Source organism: Mesocricetus auratus, unplaced genomic scaffold (genome assembly GCF_017639785.1).
Source record: "Mesocricetus auratus isolate SY011 unplaced genomic scaffold, BCM_Maur_2.0 Super-Scaffold_100676, whole genome shotgun sequence".
Classification (NCBI taxonomy): domain Eukaryota; kingdom Metazoa; phylum Chordata; class Mammalia; order Rodentia; family Cricetidae; genus Mesocricetus; species Mesocricetus auratus.
This window is the reverse complement of record NW_024429266.1, coordinates 56,169,523-56,186,568: the sequence shown is the minus strand read 5'-3', so window position 1 is coordinate 56,186,568 and position 17,046 is coordinate 56,169,523. Positions and strand designations below refer to the sequence as shown.

Genomic DNA, 17,046 nt, shown 5'->3' with positions numbered 1-17,046 from the left:
CACAATTTTTGGGTATGACTACCTATTAATAGAAGACTACTAATAGTAATTAATTTAACTCTATGAGAATATTAATAGCAATAACTCATTAAGTGCTTACTCTGGGACAGTACCCAGGTCTACGTACAGGTGTATAGTTACTCATGATATAGTAATGCTCATGATACCCCCTCCCCATGGGATAGGTACTATTCTTAGCCAAGAACCTGAGGTACAAAATTTTTAAATTAGAGTTCATGGATTTTAATGACTGCCATACTGCCCCCTAGTGGCTGTTTGGAAGATTTGCAAGGGAGTCACATTTTTCTCAAGTACGGATAGTAAAACAGGCTAGCTTTCAGTTGCCACACTTCACAGGACAGGCTTCCAAAAACAAGACTTGCCCCAGTCCTCTGCAAACCACTTTGGAGTGCATGCATGAACCAAAATGCATGTCTCATACAAGTTGGCCCTACGTTGATTCATCATACTACTAAAAAGTTTGTGTGAGATTTTAAGCTTTTAAAAACAAGCTTCATGCCGGGCAGTGGTGGCGCACGCCTTTAATCCCAGCACTCGGGAGGCAGAGGCAGGCAGATCTCTGTGAGTTCGAGGCCAGGCTGGACCGACAGCCTCCAAAACAATACAGAGAAACCCTGTCTCGGAAAAAAAAAAAAAGCTTCATGAACAGCTCAGCAAGGTTATTGTGAAGAAACTTGAGTGGAATATGACATAGTCTCAGAATTGTCAAATAACCCATTCTGTGTATTGGCCATACACGTATTATAACAGTTCGTGCAACTGAGAGTTCTTTCAAGGTTGTGTTGCAGAAGAGTAAAGAAACTAGGTGCAAGTATCTGCCAGAGGTGAGCCCAGCACCCGGGATCACCGACGAGCTCTCTTTAACGGAGGTCTCATAACAAAAGCTTGAGGAGTTACTTCGGGGGCTTGAGAGACGGCTCGGTGGGCCTGAGTGCATACTGCTCTTTCAGAGGACCTGAATTTGCTTCCTGGCACCCACATCGGGCAGCTCACAGCACGGCTCCATGGCACCCTGTTCCACAGACACCTGCAGTCATGTGCACACACAGACTCGCCCAAGGGCATGCACGGAATTAAAAGTAATCATTAAAAAAAGAAAGCCAGGCATGGTGGCACACGCTTTAATACCAGCCACGAGGGAGGCAGAGGCTGGAGGATCTCTGTGAGTTCCAGGTCAGCCTGGTTTACGTATCAAGTCGAAGGACAGCCTATAGAGTGAGACCGTCTCAAAAAAAAGTACTAAAAAATTGTTTCATGTTTTTGCCATTCTTTACATTTCCCCTTAATTTTTTTGGTTTTGGTGTTTGGTGTTTGGTGTTTGATGTTTGGAGACATGACTGTCCTGGAACCTGTAGACCAGGCTGTGTCTGCCTGACTCTGCTTCCAGAGTGCTGGTATTCCAGAGTGCCACCACTACCTAGCATTATCTCTTAATTTTTAAAGTTTCCGTTGTGTGCAGAGGCCAGACAATTTTGTGGAATTATCCCCCTGCAGCTTTACATGAGTTCTACAGCACCTTTGTCTGTAGAGTCATCTTTTCAGATGTTTTGGTGTAAATGTCGGTTTTTCTATCTTTCTCTGACACTGTCCCAAGGATCCACTCGTGGTTGCTCTTCTCAGTCCATCCACTGTTGCCCGTTGATCTTTGGAAATGCAGATGCAATGATGGCGTCTCATGGCAAATATGTGTCTGAGATCATCCAGTCCAGTGTCATGACAATGGCCTCACCCAGCCCACGTCCCCTGCAGCCACCGCAGGCTTCTTCACTCTTTGTCTCTAATCTACCCCTCTTGTCCATCCTACTTCAGTCAGGGTCACTTCCCTGTTTCTCTTGTTATATACAGTTTCCTGGGGTTTTTATTTGTTTGCAGTACCGGGGAATGGAATCTTGAGCCAGCAACTGAGTCTAGAGCCCCAAGCATGCTGGACAAGCATTCTACCATTGTGTAATTAATAGATCCAGCCACTCATAATTAATTTTAAAATGTTATTGTTCTATTGTATGAGAGTTTTGTGTATGTGTTTCTGTGCACCGTGTGTGTGCAGTACACAGAAGACTGAAAAGAGTATCCGATCCCCTAAAACAGGAGCTGCAGGCAGTTGTGAGTTACCATGTGGGCACTGGGAATTGAACCCAGGTCCTCTGGAAGAGCAGTCAGTGCCCTTAACTGCTGAGTCATCTCTCCAGTCCCAGACCCAGCCATTTTCACACACACACACACACACACACACACACACACACACACACTACATTATCCCCACCCTACTCCCTTCCCTTTCCTCCCTCCAAATCCTCCCATAATCCCCTCCTTTTCAAAGTCATGATCTCTTTTTCAATAATTATTACACATACACACACACACACACACACTCATAAACCCATCAGTATAGCCTGCTCAGTCTGTACAGTGTTACTTGTATATTTCAGAGCTGACCATTTGGTACTGAATAATCCACTGGCGTGCTCTTCCTGGGAAAGACTATGTCTCCCATTCTCAGCATTTCTTCGTTGCTTATAGTTCTTTGTATAGGGTCAGGTCCTCGTGGGCTTTCACCCCCCATCCATGTTAGTATGTCTACTGGTGTTATCCTTGTTTAACTCATTTTGGGGCAGTGATGTTGGTGAGACACAATCTCATAGCAAACTCCATGATCATCTAGTTCTTACAACTCCTCTCCTCCCACCCCCCACACAATGTTCTCTGAGCCTTAAGGTTTGGAAGTTGTTTTGTAAACACATCCATTGGGACTGGACTCCACAACTCTGCATTTGTTTGGTTTTGGCTTTCTGTAATGGTCTCCATCTGTTGCAAAGAAGTTTTCTTGGTGCAAAGTGAGGTCTACACGGCCCAGGCTAGACCCTGGAGAAGGATTCTTTTCAAATACTTTATTTTGAGACATGGTCTCATTAAGTTAAGACTGACCTTGAACTCTAATCCTGGGAGGCCTTGAACCTCAGCCTACAGAGTAGCTGGGATCGCAGGTCGAGTCATTTTATACAGAAAAGAAAACCCACAAGTACATAAGTAAACAAGTCAGGCACGGTGGCACAGGTTTGTAATCTTATCCCTCAGGAGGCTGAGGCAGGAGGAGATCAAATTTGAGGCCAGCCTGGGCTACACAATGAGTTTAGGGCCAACCTGTATTATCTGGTAAGATCCTTTCTTCAACGCCCCCACTCCATAGTAGGGAGTAAGCGCTAGACTAAAAGCTGATGCTGGGAGGCATGCAGGTCTGTCTTCCCAGCTACTGTGTGGCTGCGGTTCAAGGCCTCCCAGGGCTATAGTCCAGGGCCAGCACATCCTGAGAATTCAAGACCAGCCTGGTCTACTTACTGAGTTCTAGAGTAACCACTAGAGACCCTGTCTAAGGAAAGCAGAAGTGTGGGGGCATTCCAGTTCTTCCCATACTCTCTACCAGAGCAGGTGAGAAACCCAGGCAGGCCTAGAACCTTGCCTCTCTGTGTCCAGTCCTAGCTGTTCAAAGGAGTTGGGCTAGAAAGGACTTAATGAATGTTAATTTCCCAACAGGCCTGTATCTTTAAGTAGCCATTTGTGGAGAACTGGAAGGACAGGAGTTAATGATTTACCAGAGGCTCCTTCACTGTTGCCAAGGGTCAACTTCCCAGGAACATGCCCAGGATCGGTCCTCTGGCCTCACTACTAGCCAGCTGATCAGGAAGGCCCCCCAGTGGACTGAAGCATGATCTCCATCACCGAGTGGCAGAGTGAGTGGAGTGGGGGGGAGGGGAGGGGGAGTGTAGAGCTATAGAGGGGTCCCTGGTAGGGCGAGTGAACATGTGCTCTTCCTAACACGTCTCTTCCGCTGAGACCTACAAATGCGACCTCTGGAACCAGCAGTTGGAAGCTGCTATGTTGGCATCCTGGAAGCAGCAGGATCAGGACGAGTGTGACCTCTGACCTGTAGAGGGTGGGGCCAGCCTAGGCACTCAGTCATCAGAATCGAGTCCACAAGGCAGGCTGAGCCCCTCTCATCCATAGTTCTGAAAACTATGATACCCCTGTCCATTCAGACATCTCCCCAAACCCTCAAGGTCTCTTGTGGTCCTGGGTTTGTAGTCTCACTCCACACATCCCTACTTCTTTAGGGGAGTAGAGGGGCGGCAGCCCCCCACCTGGGAAGCGTGGGTCAGCCACAGGGAGGAGAGAGCTGTTGGTTTCACTGGGTGAGTTTCTTAGCCTCTGAGCCAACTTTCTCCTAATTTCTCCTCAGTGAACCTATGGTGACTGTCTGCTGTACGCCAATCACTGTGCCAACACAGAACAAAATACTAAGAGTAAGACAGGCATGCCTCCCGTTTACCCTCTAGCAAGAGAAGGCGGGCCACTAACTCTTGAAGAAGTGACTGTGTAGCCGATCAGATAGTACTGAGACCCTCCCAGCCTAAAGCAAAACAGAGTGAAGGGGCCGTGGAGTTTGAAGTGTGTGTGTGTGTGTGTGTGTGTGTGTGTGTGTGTGTGTGTGTGTGTGTGTGTGTGTTGGGGGATTCATGTCCATTGGCCAGGGAAGGCTTTGCTGGAAAAGGCCCTATTGCCGATGACTACAAGAAGTGAGAGGGTAGGCCATGCAGGCGTCTGCAGGGGAGTGTTCCAGGAAGAGGGAACAGCCAGCACAAAGGTCCTGAAGCATTTCATCTGTGGAGTGGAAGTCCAGCAAAGAGGCTGGTGCGGCCGAGACCTCAAGGATGAAGGGAAGCCCGCGGTGGACCCCTGTATAGATGGGGAAGTTGGGAGGCTGCTGTATGTGAGAGGTGTGGCCTCTTTGCATTTCAGAAGCTCACTCTGCTTGCTGGGAGCCTCAAGAATAGACTGTAGCGGGTAGGACAGCAATGGAGAGGCTTTTCTGGGGTGAGAGAAGGCAGGAGACAGGATGTGGGGAGATGGGAAGTGGTCCTGTGTGACTGTTCGGAGGAATTTGCTGGAAGATGGGATGAAGAGTCAAGAGTGCCTCCCCGGTACCTGCTGAGTGGACTGGAAAGTGGGTGTGGAAAGTGGGAGGCAGGAGCCAGATTGGAATAGGCTGGGCATGTTGGTCTCAGACATCCAGGCTAGACTTCAGGCAGGGGGTAGAGGGTATGGGTCTGGACTTCAAGAGAGAGACTGGTCCGAAAAGAGAAATCCAAGAATCAACAACATGCATGTGTATAGCTAGTACTTAAAAGCCACAGGAGTCCCGGGATCCCTGGGGCACAGCCTCTCAGCCTCTCGACTCCCTGAACCTTTGGGTGCAGATGATACTGTCATGGGAACTGTCCTTGGTACTATGGAATTTAGCGGTACCTCTGGTCACCCACCAGGTGATAGTAGCCAACCATCTGCTACCTTATGACAATCAAAATATCTCCTGATCATACCATACCTCACCAAAACTGCTCTCCCAGCATCCCCACCTTGCAACACGGGGGGGGGGAGATAGAGAAAGGAGGCTGTATCCTGTGAGAGGGAGAAATGACAGACCCAAATTGATGTCAGAGCACAGAAGCTGGGACAGGCTCCCCTGGGGAGCTGGCACTTAAAAGCATGAGGAGGGTGGTCCACACGAAGAAACCTCATATACAAAGGGCCTGGGGCAGGAAGGTATGGGCACCATAGAAAGTCAACAGCGATGGTGTAAGAGGAGTGCGGGGGACTGGAGAGAAAGTGGAAGGAGAAATTTGGGCCCTCCCACCCCAGGATCTGCAACACACATATAGAAAAGGATCCCTGCTTCATTCCACGTGCGTGGGATGACCAGGATGCTATATGATCAGCAGGTACACTGCCACTCCTTGAGCATGGTGTGGAGGAGGACCATGGGAGAGGGGAGTGGCGACAAGCAGGAGATGAGAGACTAATGGAGGCTGTGCAGGGGATGGGGCGGGTCCCAGGATAGAGAAGAGGGTGGCTGGGAGTGGCGTGCAAGAGGGAGACGCGTGGCAGCTCTTGGATACTTCTGCAAGCAGCCGCCTGAGACTTAAGAGTGGATTAGACAGGAGGGTGGCGGGCGCCACAAGTGACTTGGCAGACAGTGGCGGTGGAGACGCTTTCACAGGAGGCACAGGATAAAGAAAGGAAGGCTGATCACAGCTTGGGACCCGTGGCATGCAGACTGCCAGAGGGAAAACCAAGCCAACAGCCAAGCAAGCAGTGGGATCTCGTGAGTCCTGGGCGAGAGAGATAAATGTAGACATTGTCAGCACACACGCAGCATTTAAAACACACAGGAAGGCGTGTGGAAACAGTGAGGAGAGACAGGAGCTGGGCCCAAACTCTGAGCGAGCCAAACCATAAAAGAAAGGAAGTGGGTGGTGGCAAAGGAGGGGGGTTGGGGTGGGAGCACTGCAGGGGGGGACAGCTAGCAGCGGGGAGACAGTCAGGGGTATCCTGGGGCCAAGAGAGGAGACCCCAACCAGTGGCTGCTCACCCTCAAGGACTGACACCTGCCTGGAGATTTGGTTACTGTCAGTTGTGAACGGCAAAGCAAGAGCACTTTCTGGAGAAGTGGTTAATGTCGCTTTTCAGAGGCTCAACTGTATTCAAGGCCTGGCTGGATGGCATACCCCTCGGGGCTCAGAGTTGTCTGCAGAGTGCGGTTAACTGCAGCCCCTTCACGGATGGTTATGGCAAGTTACCATGTGAACTGTGCCCGTTAGGGCATGAGCATCAGCTGTCCATCCCTATTGTCAACCCCCATCATTTGACAGAACACGGAGGAGCACTCAAAGTGAGTGTGGGCAGAGTGCTCCATGGGTAGACAAGATGAGGTGAGGAGTAGAGGCAGGACGCTCATACAGGAGGGCCCAGTGTGCCGCCTGAAGAGTAAAGGTACATCATTAGTGGCAGTTGGGCTAGCGGCAGGTTTGCCCCTGCTGTAAGTATACACGGGAGCATCTGGAAGATAGCTCTGCCAGTCAACTCTGTCATGAGAAAGTCTTAGACATGCCCTATGAAGGGACCAGCTACAAAATAACTGGCCTGAATCTTGCAAAGATCAAAGTCATGTTGAACACCGATTGTGGAAGTATTCCAGACAGGCATACTGAAGATAGCATGTGTAGGGGAAAGGGACCAGTCAAAGAAACACACTTTGGCCCTGCAACCAGAACCAAAAAAAATGTACCCTGACTCTGATTCCAGGGACAAACACTGGTTTCAGGGTCAGGGTACATTTCTTTGGTTCTGGTTGCAGGGCCAAAGTGTGTTTCTTTGACTCTGCTCAGGATGTGTTTCTTTGACTGGTCCCTTTTCCCTACATTCCCCCTTTTTGGTTTAATAAAACTGGGGTTTGGAAAATGGGCGGTGTTATCATTAGACTACTTCCTGCTGAATGGGGGCATCTAGGTTCATGGGACAATCTTCATCTTTGTCCAGATGGGTCCAGGTGTTGTAGCTTTCTGGTTCCTTAGCTAGGAGCTAGTAACCCTATAATAACAACTGTTTGAAAGTTTGGTTAGAAATTCTTTGAACTTGTTGTTTAAGGAATCTAGATAAAAATTTATAAGGCAGGGTGCCACTAGTAGGATTAAGAAAGCAGAGAGAAGAGGGTTAGGAAAGGTAGCATCCAGTTCCACATTGGATAATTAGTGATCCACTGGCCAGAGATATCAAGCTGTTCCTTAAATTTTTGAAGGTCTGTCTGAGGTTGTTGAATCTTAACTTTTATTATACCTGATTGATTAACATAGAAGTAACATTCTAGATAGACTGAAGGGTGAGGGAAGCCTATGGTACATATTTAGGGAAGTAATCCGTCAGTCCTGCTGCTCCAGTGGCTATACCTGCAGTTATGCCCAGGGCTGCCAGAAGGGTATGATTTGAATTGCTTATGTCATGCTGTGTTGCTGTAAATTTAGTGATGAGAATTGGCAAGGCCTCTCCAACAGGTACCACTCCTAATTTAGGGGAAAGGAACACCAGGATGTAGGTCTCTGACCACCTAGCAGGTGGGCAGTGGTATACCTGTGTGCCACAGAGAATCGACACATTGTGAATATTTGGACATAGGGGCTGTGTGGTAGATTAAGCGTTATGGTATTGTAGCAGTCTTTGGAATCTAGAATGCCCACAAAGTGTGTTCCTGCTGAGCTAAAGCAGTCTAAAGAGATGGGGAGAGAGGAGTGGTAGTAATGTTTGGCTATAGAGGGATTTTGGGTGTTCCATACCTGAGGATCTACCAGAGAGGATGGTAAGGGAAGAAGTGTGTCAGACTGTGTGGTTTGGGGGAGGAGGAGAAGGGGAACAGCTGGCGAGCCTGAGGCCAAGCGGATAGGGGGAGCAAAAGAAATGGAGGCTCCCACTTTGGCTAAAAGGGTCCTTCCCAGCAATGGGATGGGACAGGTTGGTATCACTAGGAAGGAATAAGTAAGGGGGTGACCTTAAAGATACAGTTAAGTGGTGGGGTTCATTGGGCCTGATAGGGCTGTCCCCCTACTCCAACAATAGAGGAACAGGAAGGAGTGGTTGTTCCCCCAAAATTTATCAAGACTGAAAAAGTGGCTCCAGTGTCCAGGAGGAAGGAGATGGGCCTCCCTGATACTGTGATAGCTACCTGAGGCTCCCTGTCGGAGATGGCAGTGGTCAGGCCAAGGGAGCCCGGGCCCCCTCAGTCATCAATGGCCAGGCCAAGGAGGTCAGTTGAAGGGCAATCTGGGATTGATGTCCCCATGCTGTCAGGAACATGGGGGCAATCAATGCCCCAGTGTCCCTCTTGATGGCACCTTGGACATGGTCCTGGTGGTTTACAAGGGTTTGGACAGGCCTGGGCCCAGTGGCCCTCCTGACCACACTTGAAACAAGGACGTGGGAGTCTTTGTCCTTTGTGAGCCTGAGCTTTTGTTTTGGCTGGCTGAGAGGTTTTAGCCATCATCATGTATTTTTGTTTTTGGGCCTTTTCATCCCTTCCATGGTACACCTTGAATGCCACATTTAGGGCTTCTGACTGGAGTTAGGGGGCCCTTTTCTAGACGTCTGAGTTTGGCCCTAATATCAGGGTAACTCTGGGAAAAAAAGTAGGTCATAAGGAGTTGGTTCCCATCTTGAGTCTCAGGATCCACATTGGTGTATTGTAAGAGGGCTTTTGTAAGACGGTCTAGGAATTGGGATGGGGTTTCCTCCTTGTCCTGGATGACCCTTTGGTTTCTTTTATAATTTACTGCCTTAAGAGCAGCCTTACGGAGACCAGCCAGGAGACAAGTTTGAGATGTGTTCTTTTCCTATGAATGTTACTACAGACACACATGGATATAGCTTGAATGGGGTCTAGACAGTAGAAATATATGTGTTCATTTTCTGTTTTGACATCTGTATCTTGTCTATCTGAAGGGTAAGGGAAGGACTCTCCAAATAGTTCAGGGTGACACCTACTCGCAAGTAGGACAAAAGCATCCTTGTGGTACTTAGAAATTTAGTGCATTTGTGATTGTAAAAGGGAAAAAGGCTGCAGGCTGAGGCAGGATGATCACATGAATTGTAAAAACAATCACTATATTACTTCTTACACACGCTTGGGCCAAAGAGACATATCCACCTGCTCCAGGTGACAATGCCCTGCAGCAAAAAGGCTTTGCCTGATGCATTCTGAAAAGCTGTGCCCTGGCCACCTGGCTTTGGCCTGTCCCCAAGGGCTGCAGGCTGGGGGCTCCTTCTGGCAATAGTTTGGGAAACTGCAGGACCTAGAGACCCGATGCTGGAGAGTTAGAACGCCGATGCAAGATGACACTTGACATAGGGAAACCCAAAACTGGACAACCTTGAGCCAGTGGAGGTCTCCACCCTTGCTAGGCAGTGCCTGAGAGCCAGGCCATCCACAAGAGTTGGCCTTCCCGCTTTCTGCTCTGTAACGTGCACAGCAGGGGGCGCACTTCGACCTTTGTCTGGATCAGGGACCCATCACCAACAAGCATGTCTGTCATTCCTGTGTGTCTGTGTGACATACCCACCCAAACCCACCGCCTTCTCTTCCCTGGCTGTTATCCTGAAAGGAACTTCAGCTGCAAGCCCCCTTCCCCAAATCTGATTGTGTCACTGAACTACAGTAGAAGCAAAAGATGGGCTATGTTTTGAAGTTGTGTGTGAGAACCAAGCTTCCTGAAGCACTTGTCTATGAGCTTGCGAACGATGCTGAATGCCGGAATCAACTAAATGTGTCCTATAAAAAAGGCTGATCCCAGCAGAGGACAATTCTAGAATTGCACCAACATTATGAAGAAGAGCACAGAACAAACCAAAAAGTGATCATGGTGCAAATCACTGTTAGAGAAGTCTGACGTAAGAAAAATGAGCTGGATTCAGTGGGAGACACCTATAATCCCAGCACTGGGGAGGCTGAGGCAGGGGGACTCTCCTGGGCTATACAGTAACATTAAATCCCAAAAACTCCAAAGCAATTGTAATGGGGGTGTGAGTTGATTGGTCGGTTGGTTGGTTTAGGTTTCTGGAGACAGAATTTCCCCCTATAGCTCAGGCTGGCCTCAGACCTGCAGTAACTCTCCTGCCTTTGCCTCCTAAGGCTGGGCTGCAGCATACACCGCCATTTCGTTTTGTCACTCTGTAGCCCACGCTGATCTCGAACTCACAATCCTCCTGCCTCAGCCTCCTGTGTCAGGGATGCAGACACACACACTGAGCAGGACAGGATTCTCATCTGCCTGTGCCGGGGGATCACTTTGGATCCTCAGCACAAGGAGCTCCTCATATTGGTTCTCAGAAGCTTGGCAGGGACGCAGAGTGGTCCTGGCTGCCTCTAATGACATCAGCACACATCTTCTGGCACACTGGTGAGGGGGAGGGGAGGGCTGGCGGGCAAGGGCAGGGGAGGGCACTGCTGTGGCTGGCTAGACTAATCCATCCCTCTACTCCTGGCCTCCACTTCCATGAGGACAGCTCCACGTCTAAAGGCCTCTGTGGCCTCCTGACTCAGGTTCCTGTTTGTCTATGAAAGCAAGCAGCAGAGAATCACGGTCAGGAGTGTGTGGACTGGAGAGCCAGGCTCTGCTGTCCTCCTCAGAAACACATACAAAGAAAATCTGAGAAACTTACGCCCTTTGCAAAACAAACAAATCCGAGTCCGTTCTTAAGGGTACACAGGGCAGGTATGCAGATATCTTAACAGTACAAAAGAAATAGCAAAACCATGTTCACACCATGTCTCCACACAGGGGGAAGGGTGTCTTATGAGTCACAATGTATATTTTTCTGGCCGGTGTAAGGAAATAACGGGCTTTTATTGTTGTTTTCAGACAGTCTCTCTATGTAGCCTTGGCCATCCTGAAATTCACTCTGTAGGCCAGCCTGTAATTCAGAGATTTCCTGCCTCTGCCTCTCAAGTTCTGGGATTAAAGGCATGCCCCACCATACCCAACTGATAATATATTTTTATACCATTGTGTATATTGTTTTGTAATAAGTGCTTGAACTTAAAACATGCCTGGAATGGGGGTATGCACCCACAGTCCCAGCTATGCAGAAGGCTGAGGAGGGAAGATCTCAAGTTCAAAGCCAACCTAGACTGCAGACCACAACCCTGTTTGGGGGCAGACTGGATACAGCACTAGTATAAAACACTTGTCTAGTACATGGTGTATGGCCCTGGATTAAACTCTCACTACTGCAACAAATCCCAAACATCTTTATCATTCACATTAAAGAAACATGGTGTAGTTCCACAGTGCCCCCATCTGGGTGGATACCTTATCTCCTAGGGTAGAAACATCACATAGTGTGGAATCAGAACGCAAAAGCTCTAGGGCCCCATGGGTGTTGTATTCTGTCTGGGTGCTAGGAAGTTTAACTCAGGCCAGAACCATTGGACACGGAAGGAGGAAATAGGCCCAGACATACCATGAAGGCCTATCAGAAACCTGAGACCCCACCTCAAAAAGCAAAGCAAAAACCCACAGTACAATATGGCATTGTCAGCTAGCATGGCTGCCATCAAAACATTAGAATTGGGGTTGGAGGGATGGCTCAGCAGTTAAGAGTGCTCCACAGGACTCATGTCCCAGCCCCGGGGCCAGAGGCCTCATAACAGCCTGAAACTCCAGCTCCAGGGTACCCGCTAGCCCCTTCTGGCCTCTGTAGGCTCCCACACAGGTGACATGCAGCCATGCATCACACACACACACACACACACACACACACACACACACACACACACAAAATAAAACTAGAAATAATTTTTTTTGAAAACAAGTTTTGTCAAGCATGTGGGACACTTTTGTGCCCTGGGGACAGTGAAAGGACCGAGCCACTCTGGAAAAGTTTCAGAGAGAGAAATTATCATGTGGCCCAGAAATCCCACTTCCGGACATAAACCAAAGGATCTGAAAGAAGGATGGTTTTGTTTGTTTGTTGAGGTCCGTGCTCTATAGCCCATGTGATCTCAAAGAGACAAGGATGACATGGACTCTCCATCCTCCTGCCTCCACCTCCCAAGTGCTGGGATATTACAGACCTGCACTGACATGCTCAGCTCTGAAAGCAGGATCTCCAAGGTGTGTGTGTGTATGTGTGTGTGTGTGTGTGTGTGTGTGTGTGTGTGTGATGGCACTTCAAACAGAAGTAACTTTTTATATTTTATTTTCTTTATTTTTATTTAAGTGCATTGGTGTTTTGCCTGCATGCATGTCTATGTGAGGGTGTCGGGTCCCCTGGAACTGGAGTTCCAGACAGTTGAACGCTGCCATGTGGGTGCTGGGAATTGAACCTGGTCTTCTGAAAGAGCAGCCTGTGCTCTTAATCTCTGAGCCAACTCTCCAGCCCAATTTTTAATTTAGCTTTTTTTTTAAAGCAGCATAATGAATGGTCATTTGTTTCCTTTCACAGTGGCAGAGTCAAATTCACAATTCTGCATGAGATGAGAGGATGTCAGGCCAAATAACCCTCATGCCTGTCTGTTGTTTCTGGGGGGATTGGTCAGAAGTGCACATCACATGCCTAGAGGATAGCCCTTGACCAAACAAGGTGCTCTGCCCGCCCCACATGTCTGCCTGCTGCTCATTGGTTTACTAACTCCCGTGTCTTTGATGATGCCTGTAGGACACTGATAGTGGCGGTCAACCCTGTGAGCTAATGACTCTACTGAGTTAAGTTAGAGGAGACTTAGGGGGTGGGGAGGTACTTAGGCCGCTGCTGCAGGATGGGTGAGTGTGTTGCTAACCGATGGCTTCTGCTTTCCCAGTCACCTGTGGCAGGTCAGCACCGGTGATTGAGGAGAGGGCACATGGATCCAGGAGTGAGCAAGGGCCTGGAGCTCACGGTCTGGAGCTTTCAGCCACTTCTCTCTCCTCACTGGGTGTGGCCCCGGAGCGCTCAGCTGCAGAAAAGAATAGGCAGGTTATTGAGTCCAGAGGAGGTCCTGAAAACAATGTCCTGCAGGCGCAGGAAGGAGCAGCATTGGCCCAATGTGAGGGCAAAGCTTCCCAGGAGCCCCACAGCCCCTGCCCGTCTTCCCTCCCCCGAGAGCCTACACAGAACACCTGACCCATCCGGAAGAAAAGCTGAGGCTCTCCTTGCTTCTTGCAGAGATCGGTGTGGGCATCACTGGCTTTGGTGTCTTCTTCATCTTCTTCGGGATACTCCTGTACTTTGACTCCGTACTCCTGGCTTTTGGAAATGTGAGTCCTTCAGCACCTGTCCTGGGTGGCCAGGAGGATCAGCCCCAAGTTCATTCAGATCATAGCCAATCAGGGTGGATGAGGACTTGGGAGGGGGCAGGGATGATGACGGCAGGATCTGTGGGCATGAAGATTACACCAAGATCTAGGTGAGGTCCTGGTGTTCCTGTGGCGAATTAGACCCCGTCCCCCACCATTGAATCCCTGCATCTAATGATAAGGCTATAACTGTCGCCTCCAGGGCAGCTGTGGGGAAAGCCAGAGTTAAGATAAACGCTTCATGTGATACAAGGGCTGAGAGGAAGGAGTGGATGAAAGGTAGCTGGGGAGGAAATGGAGGATAAAGCCGTCACAGGTGGTTGGAATGCTGAAAGAAAAGGCATAGTGGAGGTGTGGGTGGGGCATGGAACATACTAGAAGAGAGAGTTCAGTTATATGGGAGCCTGGGCCCCCATAAACCACACTGAAGGCTCTAGCAGAGCCACACAGTGGGGACCCTTCAGGGATTTTGGGTACCAACTTCTTGGCTGCAAAAGGGGACAGTCCCACCCCACAGCAGCCTCTCTGGGATTCCACGCCACTGCTGGGTCACACACACACACACACACACACACACACACACACACACACACACACACTCGCGCGCGCGCGCACACGCACACGCACATGCACACGCACGCACGCACGCACGCCTGTCTGTCCTGGGAATGGAGTGGAACTTGCTCTCTCTGTCCTCACTTCCCTGGGCCTACAGCTGCTGTTCCTGACTGGCCTCTCCCTCATCATCGGCCTGAGGAGAACATTTTCCTTCTTCTTCCAACGACACAAACTCAAGGGGACCAGCTTCTTCCTGGGGGGTGTAGCCATCGTGTTGCTGCGCTGGCCCCTGCTGGGCATGCTCCTGGAAGCCTATGGATTTGTTAGCCTCTTCAAGTGAGTACCCCTCGGTCCCAATATACTATGGCTTAGGGAGAAGCACCCAGAAAAGATTCAGATCTCTTGTCTCTCACTCATCCAGGACACTGGGGTTCACTTCCCAGCCTGGCTGCCTCCAAGCCCTGTGGAGCATCCGTGCCCTGTCAGGCCTGGCCAGTTTGAAAGGCAAAGGTAGCCTCGGCAAGGAGATGCTGAGGCACAAGGCTGTGCCCACATGAACACAACCTCCAGCTGCCATCCATGCCAGGTGTTCAGCCACCAATGCAGATTTTCCCCACCCCATCTAACAAAGAGGGCATCAAGCCCTTACATGATGAGAGTAAGTCACAAAAAGTGTGCCCTTTGAGCGTGGCTTTGTGAGAAGGTCCTACGATGTAGGTACCAATACTGCTAAGCATGACTGAAAGCTGGCCATGGTCTCCGAGGAGTGAAGATTTGTTCAGAGTACAGTGTCAGTAAGAGGGACAGCCATGACAGACCCGAGCTCAACTGGTGGTTCTCATTCACTTTACTCCACTGCTTCTCTCAACAGAACCCAGGACATGTCTGTCCCTAGGGCCCAGTGGCTGCTGTCCCAGGAGCCAAAGTCTGAGTCTTTGAGTAGGGCATGTCAGCCTTGCTGCCTTCCTCCTCCCCTCCTGGGCCACCTCTGACCCCGTCCTCTCCTCTATCCCCAGGAGCTTTTTCCCTGTGGCCTTCGGATTCCTGGGCAGCGCTTCTAACATCTCTTTCCTGAGCACGGTGAGGACATGAGCCTGGGCTTGGCGGGGTATCTGGGGTGGGAGGGGACATGGAACTGGTTTAAGCGCTATCCTAAGTGCAGCAGCCTCCCCTACCCCACCCCACTATCTGAGACACGCCCACCCCAGGCTCCCTCCCCTCCCTTCCTGCTCCTCCATTTGCTAAGATCAAAAGTGAGGGCTCTGTGGGCTGGAGTGGCTAAGATGTGGGTGGAGAGGAGGCCGCCATTAATAGCTGGCCAGACAAAGAAATGAAAACTCTAGGTGACCCAGACAACATGTATTTCTGGGACACTTGGTTAATTAAGTCTGGGCCCCCTATATGACACTTGATGACATTAAATAAGGTAAGGAGCAGAACCTGTTCTGGGCCCACGCCCACCTCTGAAGTACCTGAGAGGCATACACCGAGACACGCAGGAACGGGGCCAGAACACACATCTTAGAGCTCCTGCCAGCTGTGCACACCGGCCTGACACTCTCCAAGCACAGTAGCCCCATATCTCAAGGCCAGATGGGTAATAGCCTGGGTATTGAATCCGCTTCCCACTCTTTGTCTGGAATAATGATTCTTGGCTCCCACAGCTGTCGCAGAAGCTTCAAGGCTCCAGCTCAATGGTCTGAACCGTCGGAGATGCTCTCCTTGAACTTGGATTGTTGGTGCAGGGGCTGAAAGGGGGCTGGGGTTATCTTCATGAGTCCCCCCCCCCAGCACTGACTTACCTCCCATCACACTTGGGCATCTCCAAGTTCAGAGAAAGACGGAGCTGAGTGACTGATCTTAACCCCCAAGTTCTCTCAAGAGGCTGCCGGGGGTTGAGATCCTGGTCCTGACACCCAGCTGAGGCTGGAAGCAACATTCCCAATTGGAATTTATGCAGGGGAGTGAAGATTAAATCCCCAAACTGTGAATGTATCTGAGATTCGGAGTTGATGTCTCCATCCAGGATATCCACCCCAGCCCTAAGGTGGGCTTGCAACACCACCTCACTCCCTGATTCCACGAGCTATAGTTGCAGTCTGTGAGAGTCAGAACCTGTCCTTGATGTGGTTTCCATGCTGGTATTTAACAACCTGAAGGGTTTGCTATGGTTCTAAGCCTCAGTTAACATTAGCCAAGTAACAGGCACTAACCACAAGTAGCATCAGGAAGAGAATCTCAGCCGGTAGAGTTGGTGCAGAAACCACCCTCTGTATGGAGGTGGATGGTGCCCTTGCCTTCAGAGAACCCAGCCCCACAGAGGAGTTCTGGAGAGCCCCACATCTCATGGTCAAAGAGCTTTTCCTTTGTTTTGTTTTCCCGAGACAAGGTCTTAGGTTGCCCTGGAACTCACGACCATCCTGCTTCAAGTGTGAGTGGTGGGATTATATATACGATGCACCACAGTAGCTTAAGAGGAGTTCATGTAGACTGAAGAAAGGGGGCAGGACAGACTGTGGTGGCCGACTTTCAATCCCAGTACTTGGGAAGCAGAATCAAGCGGATCTCTGTGAGTCCAAGGCCAGTCAAGGCTATAGTGAGACCCTGTCTAAATAAAATAAAAACAAACAAGAGCAGCACCCTTAAGGGAAGAAAGGGGGAGGGAGGCAAGGAGCAGAGTCATGGTGATCACCCACTAAGCCCCTTCCTCTATTTGCCTAGCAGTGGAGTAAGTGCCAGGAATACCAATGGGGAAGCTGTTCCTGCCCTTCAGGCACCAAGGGCTGCCCACTCTCGGTATCTACTTTCTCAGGAC

The 17,046-nt window shown here is 49.9% G+C and overlaps 1 protein-coding gene across 1 annotated transcript; it reads left to right on the top strand.

Annotated features, from left to right (window-relative positions):
* Positions 1–3,631: 3,631 nt before the first annotated feature.
* Golt1a (golgi transport 1A) lies at positions 3,632–16,226 on the top strand. Its single transcript, XM_005073359.4, has 5 exons — positions 3,632–3,749; positions 13,543–13,634; positions 14,389–14,567; positions 15,248–15,311; positions 15,896–16,226. Exons 1-5 carry the CDS (start codon positions 3,725–3,727, stop codon positions 15,932–15,934), a joined length of 399 nt encoding a protein of 132 aa, XP_005073416.1. The 5' UTR covers positions 3,632–3,724; the 3' UTR covers positions 15,935–16,226.
* Positions 16,227–17,046: the final 820 nt, after the last annotated feature.